This window comes from Notolepis coatsorum (genome assembly GCF_963971535.1).
Source record: "Notolepis coatsorum genome assembly, chromosome: 3".
Lineage (NCBI taxonomy): Eukaryota > Metazoa > Chordata > Actinopteri > Aulopiformes > Paralepididae > Notolepis > Notolepis coatsorum.
Genome location: NC_140167.1, coordinates 118,961,996 through 118,974,701, shown reverse-complemented (window position 1 = coordinate 118,974,701; position 12,706 = coordinate 118,961,996). Strand labels below are relative to the sequence as shown.

The following is a 12,706-nucleotide window of genomic DNA, read 5'->3' as shown; positions in this document are numbered from 1 at the left end:
GAGGTGGGGACCACCCCCGAGTTGAGTGAGGAGTTGATGGTTGCAGTTAGGAATGGGAGGATGTCTGGTGCTATGGTCTGGAGGAGTGGGGAGGGTAGCTGGTCCAGCTGGCAAGTAGTCGGACGGTTCGACGTTACCAGTGTCAGGGTCTCTGCTTCTGTAATGGGAGAGAAAGATGACAGAGTGAAGGATGAGGTTCTCGATTCAGCATTTGGAATGGGTGGGGGTTGGGAGAAGGAGCTGCGGATGTTCTCCACTTTTTCCTCAAAGAAGATCGCAAAGTCTTCGGCAGAGAAAGATGAGGGAGGGGGGGGTGGGGGGGGAGTGAGGAGGGAGGACATGGTAGCATGCAGTTTGCGAAGATTCTTGGCAGAGGCCTCGATCCTATGGTGGAAGAAAGAAGCTTTGGCATTAGTGATGGTTTTGGAGAATGTTAACAAGAGGTTGTGATATGTGTCGATGTCACCAGTGAGGCGTGACTTTCTATACTTCCTTTCAGCTGCTCTCAGGACCTGTCTTTGTTCTCTCACTGGATCTGTCAGCCATGGACTGGGTGGGGAACGGCGGGCAGGTTTCTCAACGAGGGGACAGAGCTTGTTGAAGGAGGTTGCAAGGGCTGAAAGGAGGGTGGAGGTTGCCATCTCTGTGGAGAGAGCAGAGAAGGTGTCACTCAAAGGTAGAGCGGATAGTATGTCAGAGGAGAGGGTGGAGGGGGATAGGGAGGGCAGGTTGCGTCTGAGTGAGACTGTTTGAGTTGGGGTGAAGACCTTTCGGTTAAGCATGAGAGTTAGTGAGAAGGATATGAAGGAATGGTCAGATACATGTAGGGGAGTTACCGTGGTGTTAATGATGCTGGAGTTACGGGAAAATATGAGATCCAAGGAGTTGCCTGCTTTGTGGGTGGGAGGCATGGCAGTGGGAGTCAGGTCAAACGATTGTAGGAGGGAGACTACTATGACTGACTGAGATGAGTCAGGCAGGTTGAAGTCGCCCAATAGAAGGAGAGGGGTACCATCTTCCGGTAAGGAGCTAAGAAGCATGTCCAGCTCATCTGTGAAGTGATCGAGTGTACCTGGAGGGCGGTAGAGTGTAACAATGGTGAGATTGAAAGGATTAGAGACAGATACTGCATGATATTCGAGAGAGGAGAGTGACAGTTCAAAGAGGCAGTCAAATCATAACATTTATGACATACAAGATATACAAATATACAGTACTGTTTATTTACAGACAGAGTCCCCGTCTCCCACCCCACCTACTCACCCCCCCCCCCCCCCCCCACCCCACCTACCCAACCTCCTCCAATGTACAGTTTCTTCCCCCTCAAATGTATATACTCTCAAATGTATATAATGTAACAGTACTCTCTTCTTAGAAACTGTCTATTAATCAGAGTTTCCAACGCCAGGGTCTACAATATATGACAGACATTGTACTCTTAAACAGTACTGTACTGTATATTTGTAGATCTGGTATGTCATAAATGTCTGGATGTAACCGTACTGTCTATCTGTATGTCATGTATGTAATGTATGTTATGATGAATTGAAAATGGGGGACCCTGATGTAAACAAGACGAAAGTCTTTCTCTGGTCTGCATCCCCTTAACAATTGTGTGTATTGAGCCGTACTGTATTGTACCCATTTAGCAAGCTAGCTCGCGCTAGCTAGTTAGCAAGTCAGCTTCCTGTTTAGCAAGCTAGCTTGCGCTAGCTAGTTAGCAAGCTAGCTTGTGCTAACTATGTAGTTAGTAAGATAGCTCATGCTAGCAAGCTAGATCGCATTAGCTAGCTACCAGTTATGACTTGGACCAATGATTCTGTCAATATATGTGTTTTTTTATGATAAGCTTTTGGCTTATCATACTAACTAGCAATCTAGCTAGCGAGCTAATTAGAGTGAGCTAATGCAAGCTAACTAGACAGCTAGCTTGTATGGTTTGATTGATTGATTGAACATTGTATTTAACAGATTGCAGAATGGGTACAATACAGTACGGCTCAATACACACAATTGTTAAGGGGATGCAAACCAGAGAAAGACTTGTTTACATCAGGGTCCCCCATTTTCAATTAATCAAGTTTCTTTATTAGTTGTCATACAAAAATACAGAATACTTTTATATGAAATGCTTCTTTCTGTTTTGCTCCTGAGTGTGCTAGATAAAAATAGATAAGTATAAAATAGAAAGTGTAAACAAAAGTGTTCAATATGCATGATATATACAATATACAATGCAGAGTAGAGAAAAAGTTACTGAGTTACAATACAATATACAGTACAATGCAGAAGTGGGACGAGGTACAACTTAGGGTAAGGTGCAATGACGTATCAGTTGTAGTGCAAATCTCTTTACCAATAAATATAAAGTGTGTTAAAGTGTCTAAAGTGGGTGCTACAGTGAGTTGTTTATTTAAAGTGAGTGTGTATGTGTGGATGTGTGTGCTGTGAGTGTATTTGATGGTTTGTTACATAGTGTTATTGTCGTTGAGCATCGATCCTGATGGCCTGGGGATAGAAGCTCCTTCTGAGTATCTCTGTGCTTTCCCTGAGACTCCGGTATCGCTTGCCTGAGCAGTTCAAAGAGGCAGTCAAATCATAACATTTATGACATACAAGATATACAAATATACAGTACTGTTTATTTACAGACAGAGTCCCCGTCTCCCACCCCACCTACTCACCCCCCCCCCACCCCACCTACCCAACCTCCTCCAATGTACAGTTTATTCCCCCTCAAATGTATATACTCTCAAATGTATATAATGTAACAGTACTCTCTTCTTAGAAACTGTCTATTAATCAGAGTTTCCAACGCCAGGGTCTACAATATATGACAGGCATTGTACTCTTAAACAGTACTGTACTGTATATTTGTAGATCTGGTATGTCATAAATGTCTGGATGTAACAGTACTGTCTATCTGTATGTCATGTATGTAATGTATGTTATGATGAATTGAAAATGGGGGACCCTGATGTAAACAAGACGAAAGTCTTTCTCTGGTCTGCATCCCCTTAACAATTGTGTGTATTGAGCCGTACTGTATTGTACCCATTTAGCAAGCTAGCTCGTGCTAGCTAGTTAGCAAGTCAGCTTCCTGTTTAGCAAGCTAGCTTGCGCTAGCTAGTTAGCAAGCTAGCTTGTGCTAACTATGTAGTTTGATTGATTGATTGATTGAAAAGTTTATTAACAGATTGCAGAATGGGTACAGTACAGTACATCTCAATACATACAATTGTTAAGGGGATGCAGACTAGAGAAAGACTTTCGTCTTGTTTACATCAGGGTCCCCCATTTTCAATTCATCATAACATATATGACATACATGACATACAGATAGACAGTACTGCTACATCTATACATTTATGACATATCAGATTTGCAAATACAGTACTGTTTGTGATACAAAAGTGTCCAGAAAAGGAGTGTATATACATTTGGCGTAGAAACTGTACATTGGAGGAGGTTGGTGGGGTGGGGTTGGGTGAGGGCTGTACATTGGAGGTGGGGGGGGGGGGGGTTGGGTAGGGGACACACACACATTTTACACTGTACATTGGAATATTGACAAAGCCTTACTTGGTCATTTACTGTACAACTAGGTTAGGACATTTGTAGGGGCCAGTTTCGAATTGCAGTCTCACGTAGGTGTTTTTTGAGAGTGTTTTTGAAGGTGGGTAGTGATTCACATTCCTTTACAGCTTTAGGCAGGGCATTCCACATTGATGTGGCATAATTGCGAAACGTGTTTAGTCCCTTGTTTGAGCCGAATCTGGGTTTTACATGATTTGTGGAGCTCCCTCTGGTGTTGTGATCGTGGTATTCACTGACCTTTGGGAAGTATTTTGACATGTACATGGGTACCTTGGTCGCGTAGTGTATCTTGTAGACCAGGCCCATTGCAAGTTGCTGTACTCTGTCGTCTACTCTAAGCCATCCTAGGTTGTCAAAGTGGGCAGGGGTGAGGTGGGTTCTAGGAGTCAGGTCAAGTAGTAGTCTGACTAGCTTGTTTTGAGATGTTTGTAATTTGTTTTTTAGTGCCTTTGAGGTGCTTTGGTACCATGAGGTGCAAGCATAGTCGTAGTACCCTTGAATGAGTGCTCCTGCTAGAGTCTTCAGGGTATTCTTGTTTACCAGAGAGGAGATCCGGTACAAGAATCGCGTTCGTTGGTTGACTTTTTTTATTACATTGGATGCCATTTTGTCACAGGAAAGATTAGCCTCTAGGATGGAACCCAGGTAGGTAATTTCATCTTTCCTTGTGATAATATTGTCACCCACTGTAACCGAGAAGCCGTCGGTCTTGCTGAGTTTGTTATTTGAACCGAAGAGAATGGACTCTGTTTTGCCCATGTGTAATGATAGTTTGTTGTCGGCGAGCCATATGCAGATTTTGCCTAGTTCCGAGCTGAGGGCTTTTTCAACCTGTAACTTGTTCTTGTCAGAGACCAGCAGGGCTGAGTCGTCCGCAAACAGGAACAAGTTGCAGTCACAAGCTGACGACATGTCATTTGCATAAATTAGGAATAGTAGCGGTCCTAGTATGCTTCCTTGTGGAACACCACAGCTCACTGTGAGGGGGGGGGGATAGGGTACCGTTTACTTCCACCATCTGTTCCCTCCCCTCCAGGTAGGATTGTATCCAGCTCACTGATAAACTATCAAAACCAATTGCTTTTAGCTTGTCAATCAGAATGGTGTGATTGACAGTGTCGAAGGCCTTTTGTAGGTCCAGCATGACCATGCCGCAGTATTTGCCCGCGTCCACCTCTTGTTTGATGTGGTCGTTCAAGTAGAGAAGGCATGTGTCAGTGGAGTGGGATGTTCTGAAGCCAGATTGGAATTCGTAGATTAGATTTTTTTCCGCGAGGTACTTTTCGATCTGTTCGTATACTATTTTTTCCATGACTTTCGAGATGGATGTAAGGATAGAAACAGGGCGGTAGTTACCCGGGTCTAATTTGCTGCCCTTTTTGTGCAGGGGTGTTACTCTCGCAATTTTGAAGTCCTTGGGGACGTGTCCCTGTTTTATGGAGAGGTTTATTATGTGTGTGATGACTGGGGTGATGGCTGCTGCTGAGTCTCTGAGGAATTTGGAGGGGATGTTGTCATGGCCAGTGGCCTTGTTTGGTTGGAGGGCGCTCAGTTTTTTGAGTACCTCATCTGTAGTTACTATTTCCAGTTTGAAGTCGTCTTTGTGGACGCCTAGGTTCATGTAGTATGCTACTATGTGTTCTACCCCATACTGCCCTGAGTGGGAGGGTAGTTTGTTTACCAGTGTTGTGGCTATGTTTGTGAAGAAAGTGTTTAAGTAATTGGCTACATCCAGCTTGTCTGTGATGAGCGTGTTGTCCGTCTTTATGTTTATGTTTGAGAACCTGGTTGAGTTTTTTACTGCAGCCTAGTTGATTGTTGAGTAATTTCCAAAGTTCACGTGGTTTATTTTTGTTTTCCTCGGTTTTGTCATTGATGAAATTTTTTTTAGCAGTTTTGATCATGGAGTTTACGTCATTTCTTAGTCTGTTTCTTTCTAGTTTGAGTTCAGTCACGTGGTCTTGGAGTTCACTGCTCGTGCTTTTGGTAAGCTTTGACTGACTTTTACGAAACTCAGAGCATTTTTTGTCTCTGGCTTTCATAGCGGTCAGTATTTCAGTGTGCATCCATGGCTCAGCGCGATTTTTTACCCTGGTGGTTCTTAGGGGGGCCATTTTGTTTAGTATTGATGAAAATTTGGTTTTGAAGCCAAGCCAAGTTTCTTCAACCAGTGTACCATTGAGTTCATCTGACCAGTCCAGACTCTCCAGTTCAAGGTTAAAGGCCTCGCTAGAGTAGGTTTTGAGGTCTCTAGATGTGACTGTTTTGTGACAGCCAGCCTTTAGTTTTAGCTTTTTGCGGGTACAGAATATCATGTAATGATCACTTAACCCGCATGCTATAACCCCTTTACTGGAGATCTTGGACTTGTCAGAGGTCAGTATGAGGTCAATGGTAGTCTGAGTTGATTCACATATCCTTGTGGGTTGGGTGATTAGTTGGCTGAGGCCGTGCAGATCACAAAACCTATTGAAGGATTTGAAGACGGGTGCATTTTTTTGTTGCATATCCGTGTTCCAATCCCCAATAGTTAGTTAGTAAGATAGCTCATGCTAGCAAGCTAGATCGCATTAGCTAGCTACCAGTTATGACTTGGACCAATGATTCTGTCAATATGTGTTTTTTTATGATAAGCTTTTGGCTTATCATACTAACTAGCAATCTAGCTAGCGAGCTAATTAGAGTGAGCTAATGCAAGCTAACTAGACAGCTAGCTTGTATGGTTTGATTGATTGATTGATTGAACATTTTATTTAACAGATTGCAGAATGGGTACAATACAGTACAGCTCAATACACACAATTGTTAAGGGGATGCAAACCAGAGAAAGACTTGTTTACATCAGGGTCCCCCATTTTCAATTAATCAAGTTTCTTTATTAGTTGTCATACAAAAATACAGAATACTTTTATATGAAATGCTTCTTTCTGTTTTGCTCCTGAGAGTGTGCTAGATAAAAATAGATAAGTATAAAATAAGTATAAAATAGAAAGTGTAAACAAAAGTGTTCAATATGCATGATATATACAATATACAATGCAGAGTAGAGAAAAGGTTACTGAGTTACAATATAATATACAGTACAATGCAGAAGTGGGATGAGGTACAACTTAGGGTAAGGTGCAATAACGTATCAGTTGTAGTGCAAATCTCTTTACCAATAAATATAAAGTGTGTTAAAGTGTCTAAAGTGGGTGCTACAGTGAGTTGTTTATTTAAAGTGAGTGTGTACGTGTGGATGTGTGTGCTGTGAGTGTATTTGATGGTTTGTTACATAGTGTTATTGTCGTTGAGCATCCTGATGGCCTGGGGATAGAAGCTCCTTCTGAGTATCTCTGAGACTCCGGTATCGCTTGCCTGAGCAGTTCAAAGAGGCAGTCAAATCATAACATTTATGACATACAAGATATACAAATATACAGTACTGTTTATTTACAGACAGAGTCCCCGCCTTCCACCCCACCTACTCACCCCCCCCCCACCCCACCTACCCAACCTCCTCCAATGTACAGTTTCTTCCCCCTCAAATGTATATACTCTCAAATGTATATAATGTAACAGTACTCTCTTCTTAGAAACTGTCTATTAATCAGAGGTTCCAACGCCAGGGTCTACAATATATGACAGACATTGTACTCTTAAACAGTACTGTATATTTGTAGATCTGGTATGTCATAAATGTCTGGATGTAACAGTACTGTCTATCTGTATGTCATGTATGTAATGTATGTTATGATGAATTGAAAATGGGGGACCCTGATGTAAACAAGACGAAAGTCTTTCTCTGGTCTGCACCCCCTTAACAATTGTGTGTATTGAGCCGTACTGTATTGTACCCATTCTGCAATCTGTTAATAAAATGTACAATAAATCAATCAATCAATCAATCAATCAATCAATCAATCAATCAATGTCTACAGCACTACACAGTGTGTAATGTGATGTCTCTACAGCACCAGTGTGTAATGTGCAATCTGTTAATAACATTTTCAATCCTTTGAATACAGTAATTCAATTTACAGTCCAATGAAATGAGGACTATTGTTTTTATAGTGGTACTATGTGCACAAATGACCAAATGTTACACACTTACACACACACACACTGCAATACCGTGTGTAACCACAAGAGCGCACACATGCAATACCGTGTGTAACCACAAGGGCACACACACACACAGATTCAGGAACCGGACCCCGCCAAGCAAACTCACACACCGCAATACCGTGTGTAACCACAAGGGCACACACAAAGTCTTGAAAATTTACTTCCAGGGGACCTTTTTTTTTTCTCAAAAAAAATAGCACCAGGCATATCAGCAAGCTGTTTTCTATTGATTGCAATGCTCGTGCTCGGAAAAATGGGTCCCCACGGCGTGAGTGATATGTCAGGTCATGGTCCCCAGCAGGATAGAAAAACAAACAAACAAACAAACAAACAAACAAACAAACAAACAAACAAACAAACAAACAAACAAACAACACACACACACACACACACACACACACACACACACACACACACACACACACACACACACACACACACACACACACACACACACACACACACACACACACACACACACACACACACACACACACACACACACACACACACACACACACACACACACACACACACACACACACACACACACACACACACACACACACACACACACACACACACACACACACACACACACACACACACACACACACACACACACACACACACACACACACACACACACACACACACACACACACACACACACACACACACACACACACACACACACACACACACACACACACACACACACACACACACACACACACACACACACACACACACACACACACACACACACACACACACACACACACACACACACACACACACACACACACACACACACACACACACACACACACACACACACACACACACACACACACACACACACACACACACACACACACACACACACACACACACACACACACACACACACACACACACACACACACACACACACACACACACACACACACACACACACACACACACACACACACACACACACACACACACACACACACACACACATTCAGATTATTTCGTACTTAGACAATCCCCAGAGACTCCAGACTCCTCCACAGCTATGTCCTTGTGTCATAGCAGGATCATGTACCAGGAATTTCAACACATACCAATGAGGCTGATAAGCATAGCACAGGGGCTCTTTGGGAGGCCTGCCTCGATGTGGGCAGGGTGTTCCCTGAGCTTATGTGTATCATATGTGAATGTGGTGATAGGTGGAGAGCTGGCTGGACAGACAGACCCGCTGGCCTCTCAAAGAAGTCTTTTGTGTCAAAGACATATCTGACCAGATCAAAACAGGATTCTTCCTGCCGTTCCCGGTCATGCTGTTGAGGGATACATTTGTAGCACAGGAAACTGTAGTGTTTGACAGACCAGAACAGGGGAGAAGGCTCCATGTTTCAATATATTATATTTCAATAACTAAAAGTATTTTTTTTTTATGTTAGCTGATTTTCTAATTAAAAGTCTTTATTGATTGTTGAAATTATTCCTTCTTCTCAATATCAATGACATGCTACATTCGTGAGGTATGTAATGGTGCTGTTGATATACAGTCAAGAATTCAGACTTCATCTAGGTACATTTACCAGGGTTTGTGATTGTAGAACAGCTTCACCTGGTGGCGGTGAGCCAATTTTGGCTTGGCTAGATGAACAACATGAGTTGTTGTTATACTATGCTATTTGGGATAAAAAAAATAAAATCGTTATCAATGGCTTTAGCTTGTTAGCATGGGTATTGTTGAGCCTTTGAAATAGCCATTTCGTAATCAAAGAGGATTTTTGGGAGTTGGACTACTGTAGGCTTTTGAACTTTTACAAATGTACCACTGGGTGGCAGTGTGCGCCGAATAATCTCTGATTGATTTAACTGTATTGGACATTGTGTCGTTTGGACGGGTGGAGCTTGCTCTTTTGAATCGACCCATTGATTCAGCCCTAACATACACAGCTGGCTATGCGCCAGATGATTCAATTTCCTGTTATCAGAAAGTGAGTGAAATTGAGGTTAGAAAGCGTTCAATCGTCGTGGCCTGACCTGCGCTTCACGTGTGAGAAGAACGTTGCATCGTTGTCTAGCAGCGGCCTTTCATAGTTAATTCTAACAACATTGTGTAACGTTAAATCACATTATGTCCGATAAAGCGGAGGTCGATCTCACTGCTGTCCAAAAAGATACAGGTGTATGGCTAGTAAAGGTTTGTCCATACACTCCGACATAGAGCCATAATAACACTATCAACTGGCCGGAGTTAAGTTGTGAGCATGTGCGTGCGTGTTCGTGGGAGAGAGAGAGAGGTTACACCCAGAGATGGCTAATAAACCATAGTACATTTCCTCTTTCCTGACTATTATATTATATTTATATTTCCTGAACAGTATATTTATTTTGACCTTACCTCCATCAGGTTCCCAAGTATTTGTCTCAGCAATGGACCAAAGCTACGGGAAAGGGAGACGTTGGGAAACTTAATATTGGAAAGTAGGTATATCTCTCAAACACTTAACTGTTAATGCCCCCAAGTTAATAGACACACATCTGATTGTATAATTGTCACTTCGATAACAGACAAATGATGAATGTGTTTCATGTCTTGTAATTTTCTCACAGGAAACAAGGCAAAACAGAGGTGAGTCTGTTTCTTTGGTGGCTCATTTAGAACAGATGGCCTTCGTTTTGGACAAAAAACACTCCCAATGGGCACTTTGAATGGTGGTTAACATTTTAATGATAAGGCCTTTACCATCCACCATGTCCTTGTCTTAAGGGAAATATTCTGCCTTTTATTCAACAAAACAAAATGTCCAATATTAGTGTTGTCACATTCCTGTGATTTATGAGACTTTTTGACCACTTGGTGTCACTGTAAATCTAAAATGAATGATAAGTCCCAGGCTTGTATTTACAGTATCACATTTTTAAGAATAGGAGTACTGACCCAGGATCAGACTGCTCGGTTCACGTGTTTCACGCGACTATCTACACTTGACTATTCACTACGCTCACATCAGCACTCCTACTTGTGCTTGATAAATACAGGCCCCAAGCCTCTTTATTCCAATCTACAGGTAGTGTTGCATCCAAGAATAGACCTTAAACACATGGTGCCCTTGTAAAAAAATGTGTCTCTCTATTGCATTGTGAAGGGTTATCAAACCTTTAATGTAACCTCTTATTTTTTTTTACTACTAACTTACCAGTGATCAGTATGTTATTCTGCCTACATTGGCATTGTAGGGGGCTTGGGAGTACAATGGCAGAATCGTACCCAGTAATGTGTTAAAAAACTAAATGATGCCTGTTGTGAGGACACGTAATAATCAGACATAAAACGTACTGACGTATTCTGTGTCTCGAGAGTTTGGCCACAGCTCAGCCCTTACCTGCTCCTGGTCAATGACAAAAGGTTGCCGGGGCCTTTCTTGTGTGTTAAACCTGCAATAGAACTGATTTAGCCCGTCTGGATCCTTGTCTGCAGCAGAGCCTTTCATCTTATAGTTGGTAGTCTGCTGTCGACCTTGACAGACTCCTTGGCTGTCGTTGACATTTAGTCTGCTGTCAAGATTGTTCCCATATTGGGCTTTTACTTTATTGATAGCTCTTTGTAGTTCATATTTAGCTGCTTTATTGGGATATCTCTTCCTTGTTCCTTGTCACATAGTGTTCCTGTAAGATTCCTGTTGAACCAAGGTTTGCTGTTACTGTAGACAGGGACCTTTTATGTGGGGATACATGTGTTTTTAGTTTACACAGTAGCTGATATATGAAGTAACTGCCGCTGCCGGCACATTTAGGTTGGTCGGTTGGTCGGTCGGTCTACAAAAATGTCTCCACTCTCTAGTCTAGCGGCTACAGGTTCTGCCCTAGGAGGCTGAAATTGGGTGTGTGTGTGTGTGTGTGTGTGAGGTTGCATTCTCAAAAAGGTTGCAGCTATTCACATGATGTATCGATCCAAATGTATGCATTGTTGTTACTCCCTCAGAATAGTTTATGCCTTGAAATACATTTAGACAAATGTGGAAAATCAATAATGGTTTTATATTCATAAATGATAAAGTATTCCATATTCAAATTACACTTATTTCATGATATCTGTATAGTGATTCATCATAATTGTGACTGTTTGTTAGGAAGAATGCAAACAGAGATGTTCAATGTCCTGGCTTATGTCAAAACCACCTGTTATCTGTGTGATTCAGCTTAGTATGACCACTTGCTAAGAGAACACAACAAACTGACCTCATCTCAGCACTACGATGTCAAAAGCCCTGTTGGAAATCAAATAAAACCATGAGGGCATAGTCCACCACAAGTTTTTCTAAGTAAACACAGCCAGTGGCGGAGAGACGGGGAGCAAATGTCGGATCGATATAGAGTTGTTGTGCAAGTGGTCATACTAAGCTGAATCACACAGATAACGGGTGATTTTGACATAAACCAGGACATTGATGTAATGAAATATAAGTGTTGAATATATGTAAGAGTCCATTATAGATTTTCCACTACAGTTTTGAGTGTGGAGTCCTGCCTAGCCTGCTGTGTCGTGTGTTCCCCAGGTGTCTTTCACCCTGAATGAGGATCTGACTACTCTGAGCTCCCTGGGGGAGAAGGCAGGATCCCTGCGGGCCCCCAGGCACCACCCCTTTACCATGCAGACAGTGGGGGGGCAGACCTTGGCAGTCTTCACCCAGACAACAGGTCAGTCTCCTCTTCCCCCAGACCAACACAGATCAGTCTCCTCTTCACCTAGACCAAAACAGATCAGTCTCCTCTTCACCTAGACCAAAACAGATCAGTCTCCTCTTCACCTAGACCAACACAGATCAGTCTCTCTTCACCCAGACCAACACAGATCAGTCTCCTCTTCACCTAGACCAAAACAGATCAGTCTCCTCTTCACCTAGACCAACACAGATCAGTCTCTCTTCACCTAGACCAACACAGATCAGTCTCTCTTCACCCAGACCAACACAGATCAGTCTCTCTTCACCCAGAC

The 12,706-nt window shown here is 42.5% G+C and overlaps 1 protein-coding gene across 1 annotated transcript in view; it reads left to right on the top strand.

Annotated features, from left to right (window-relative positions):
- Positions 1-9,440: 9,440 nt before the first annotated feature.
- Positions 9,441-12,706, top strand: part of LOC311225970 (general transcription factor IIF subunit 2-like) — a gene marked incomplete at its 5' end in the record, with an annotated part of 267,601 nt that continues 264,335 nt past the window's right edge. Inside the window, 5 exons of the mRNA XM_084311356.1 lie at positions 9,441-9,444; positions 9,661-9,701; positions 10,118-10,191; positions 10,321-10,339; positions 12,267-12,408. Coding sequence (XP_084167482.1) covers positions 9,441-9,444; positions 9,661-9,701; positions 10,118-10,191; positions 10,321-10,339; positions 12,267-12,408 — 280 coding nt within the window. The remainder of the gene's footprint in view (positions 9,445-9,660; positions 9,702-10,117; positions 10,192-10,320; positions 10,340-12,266; positions 12,409-12,706) is intronic.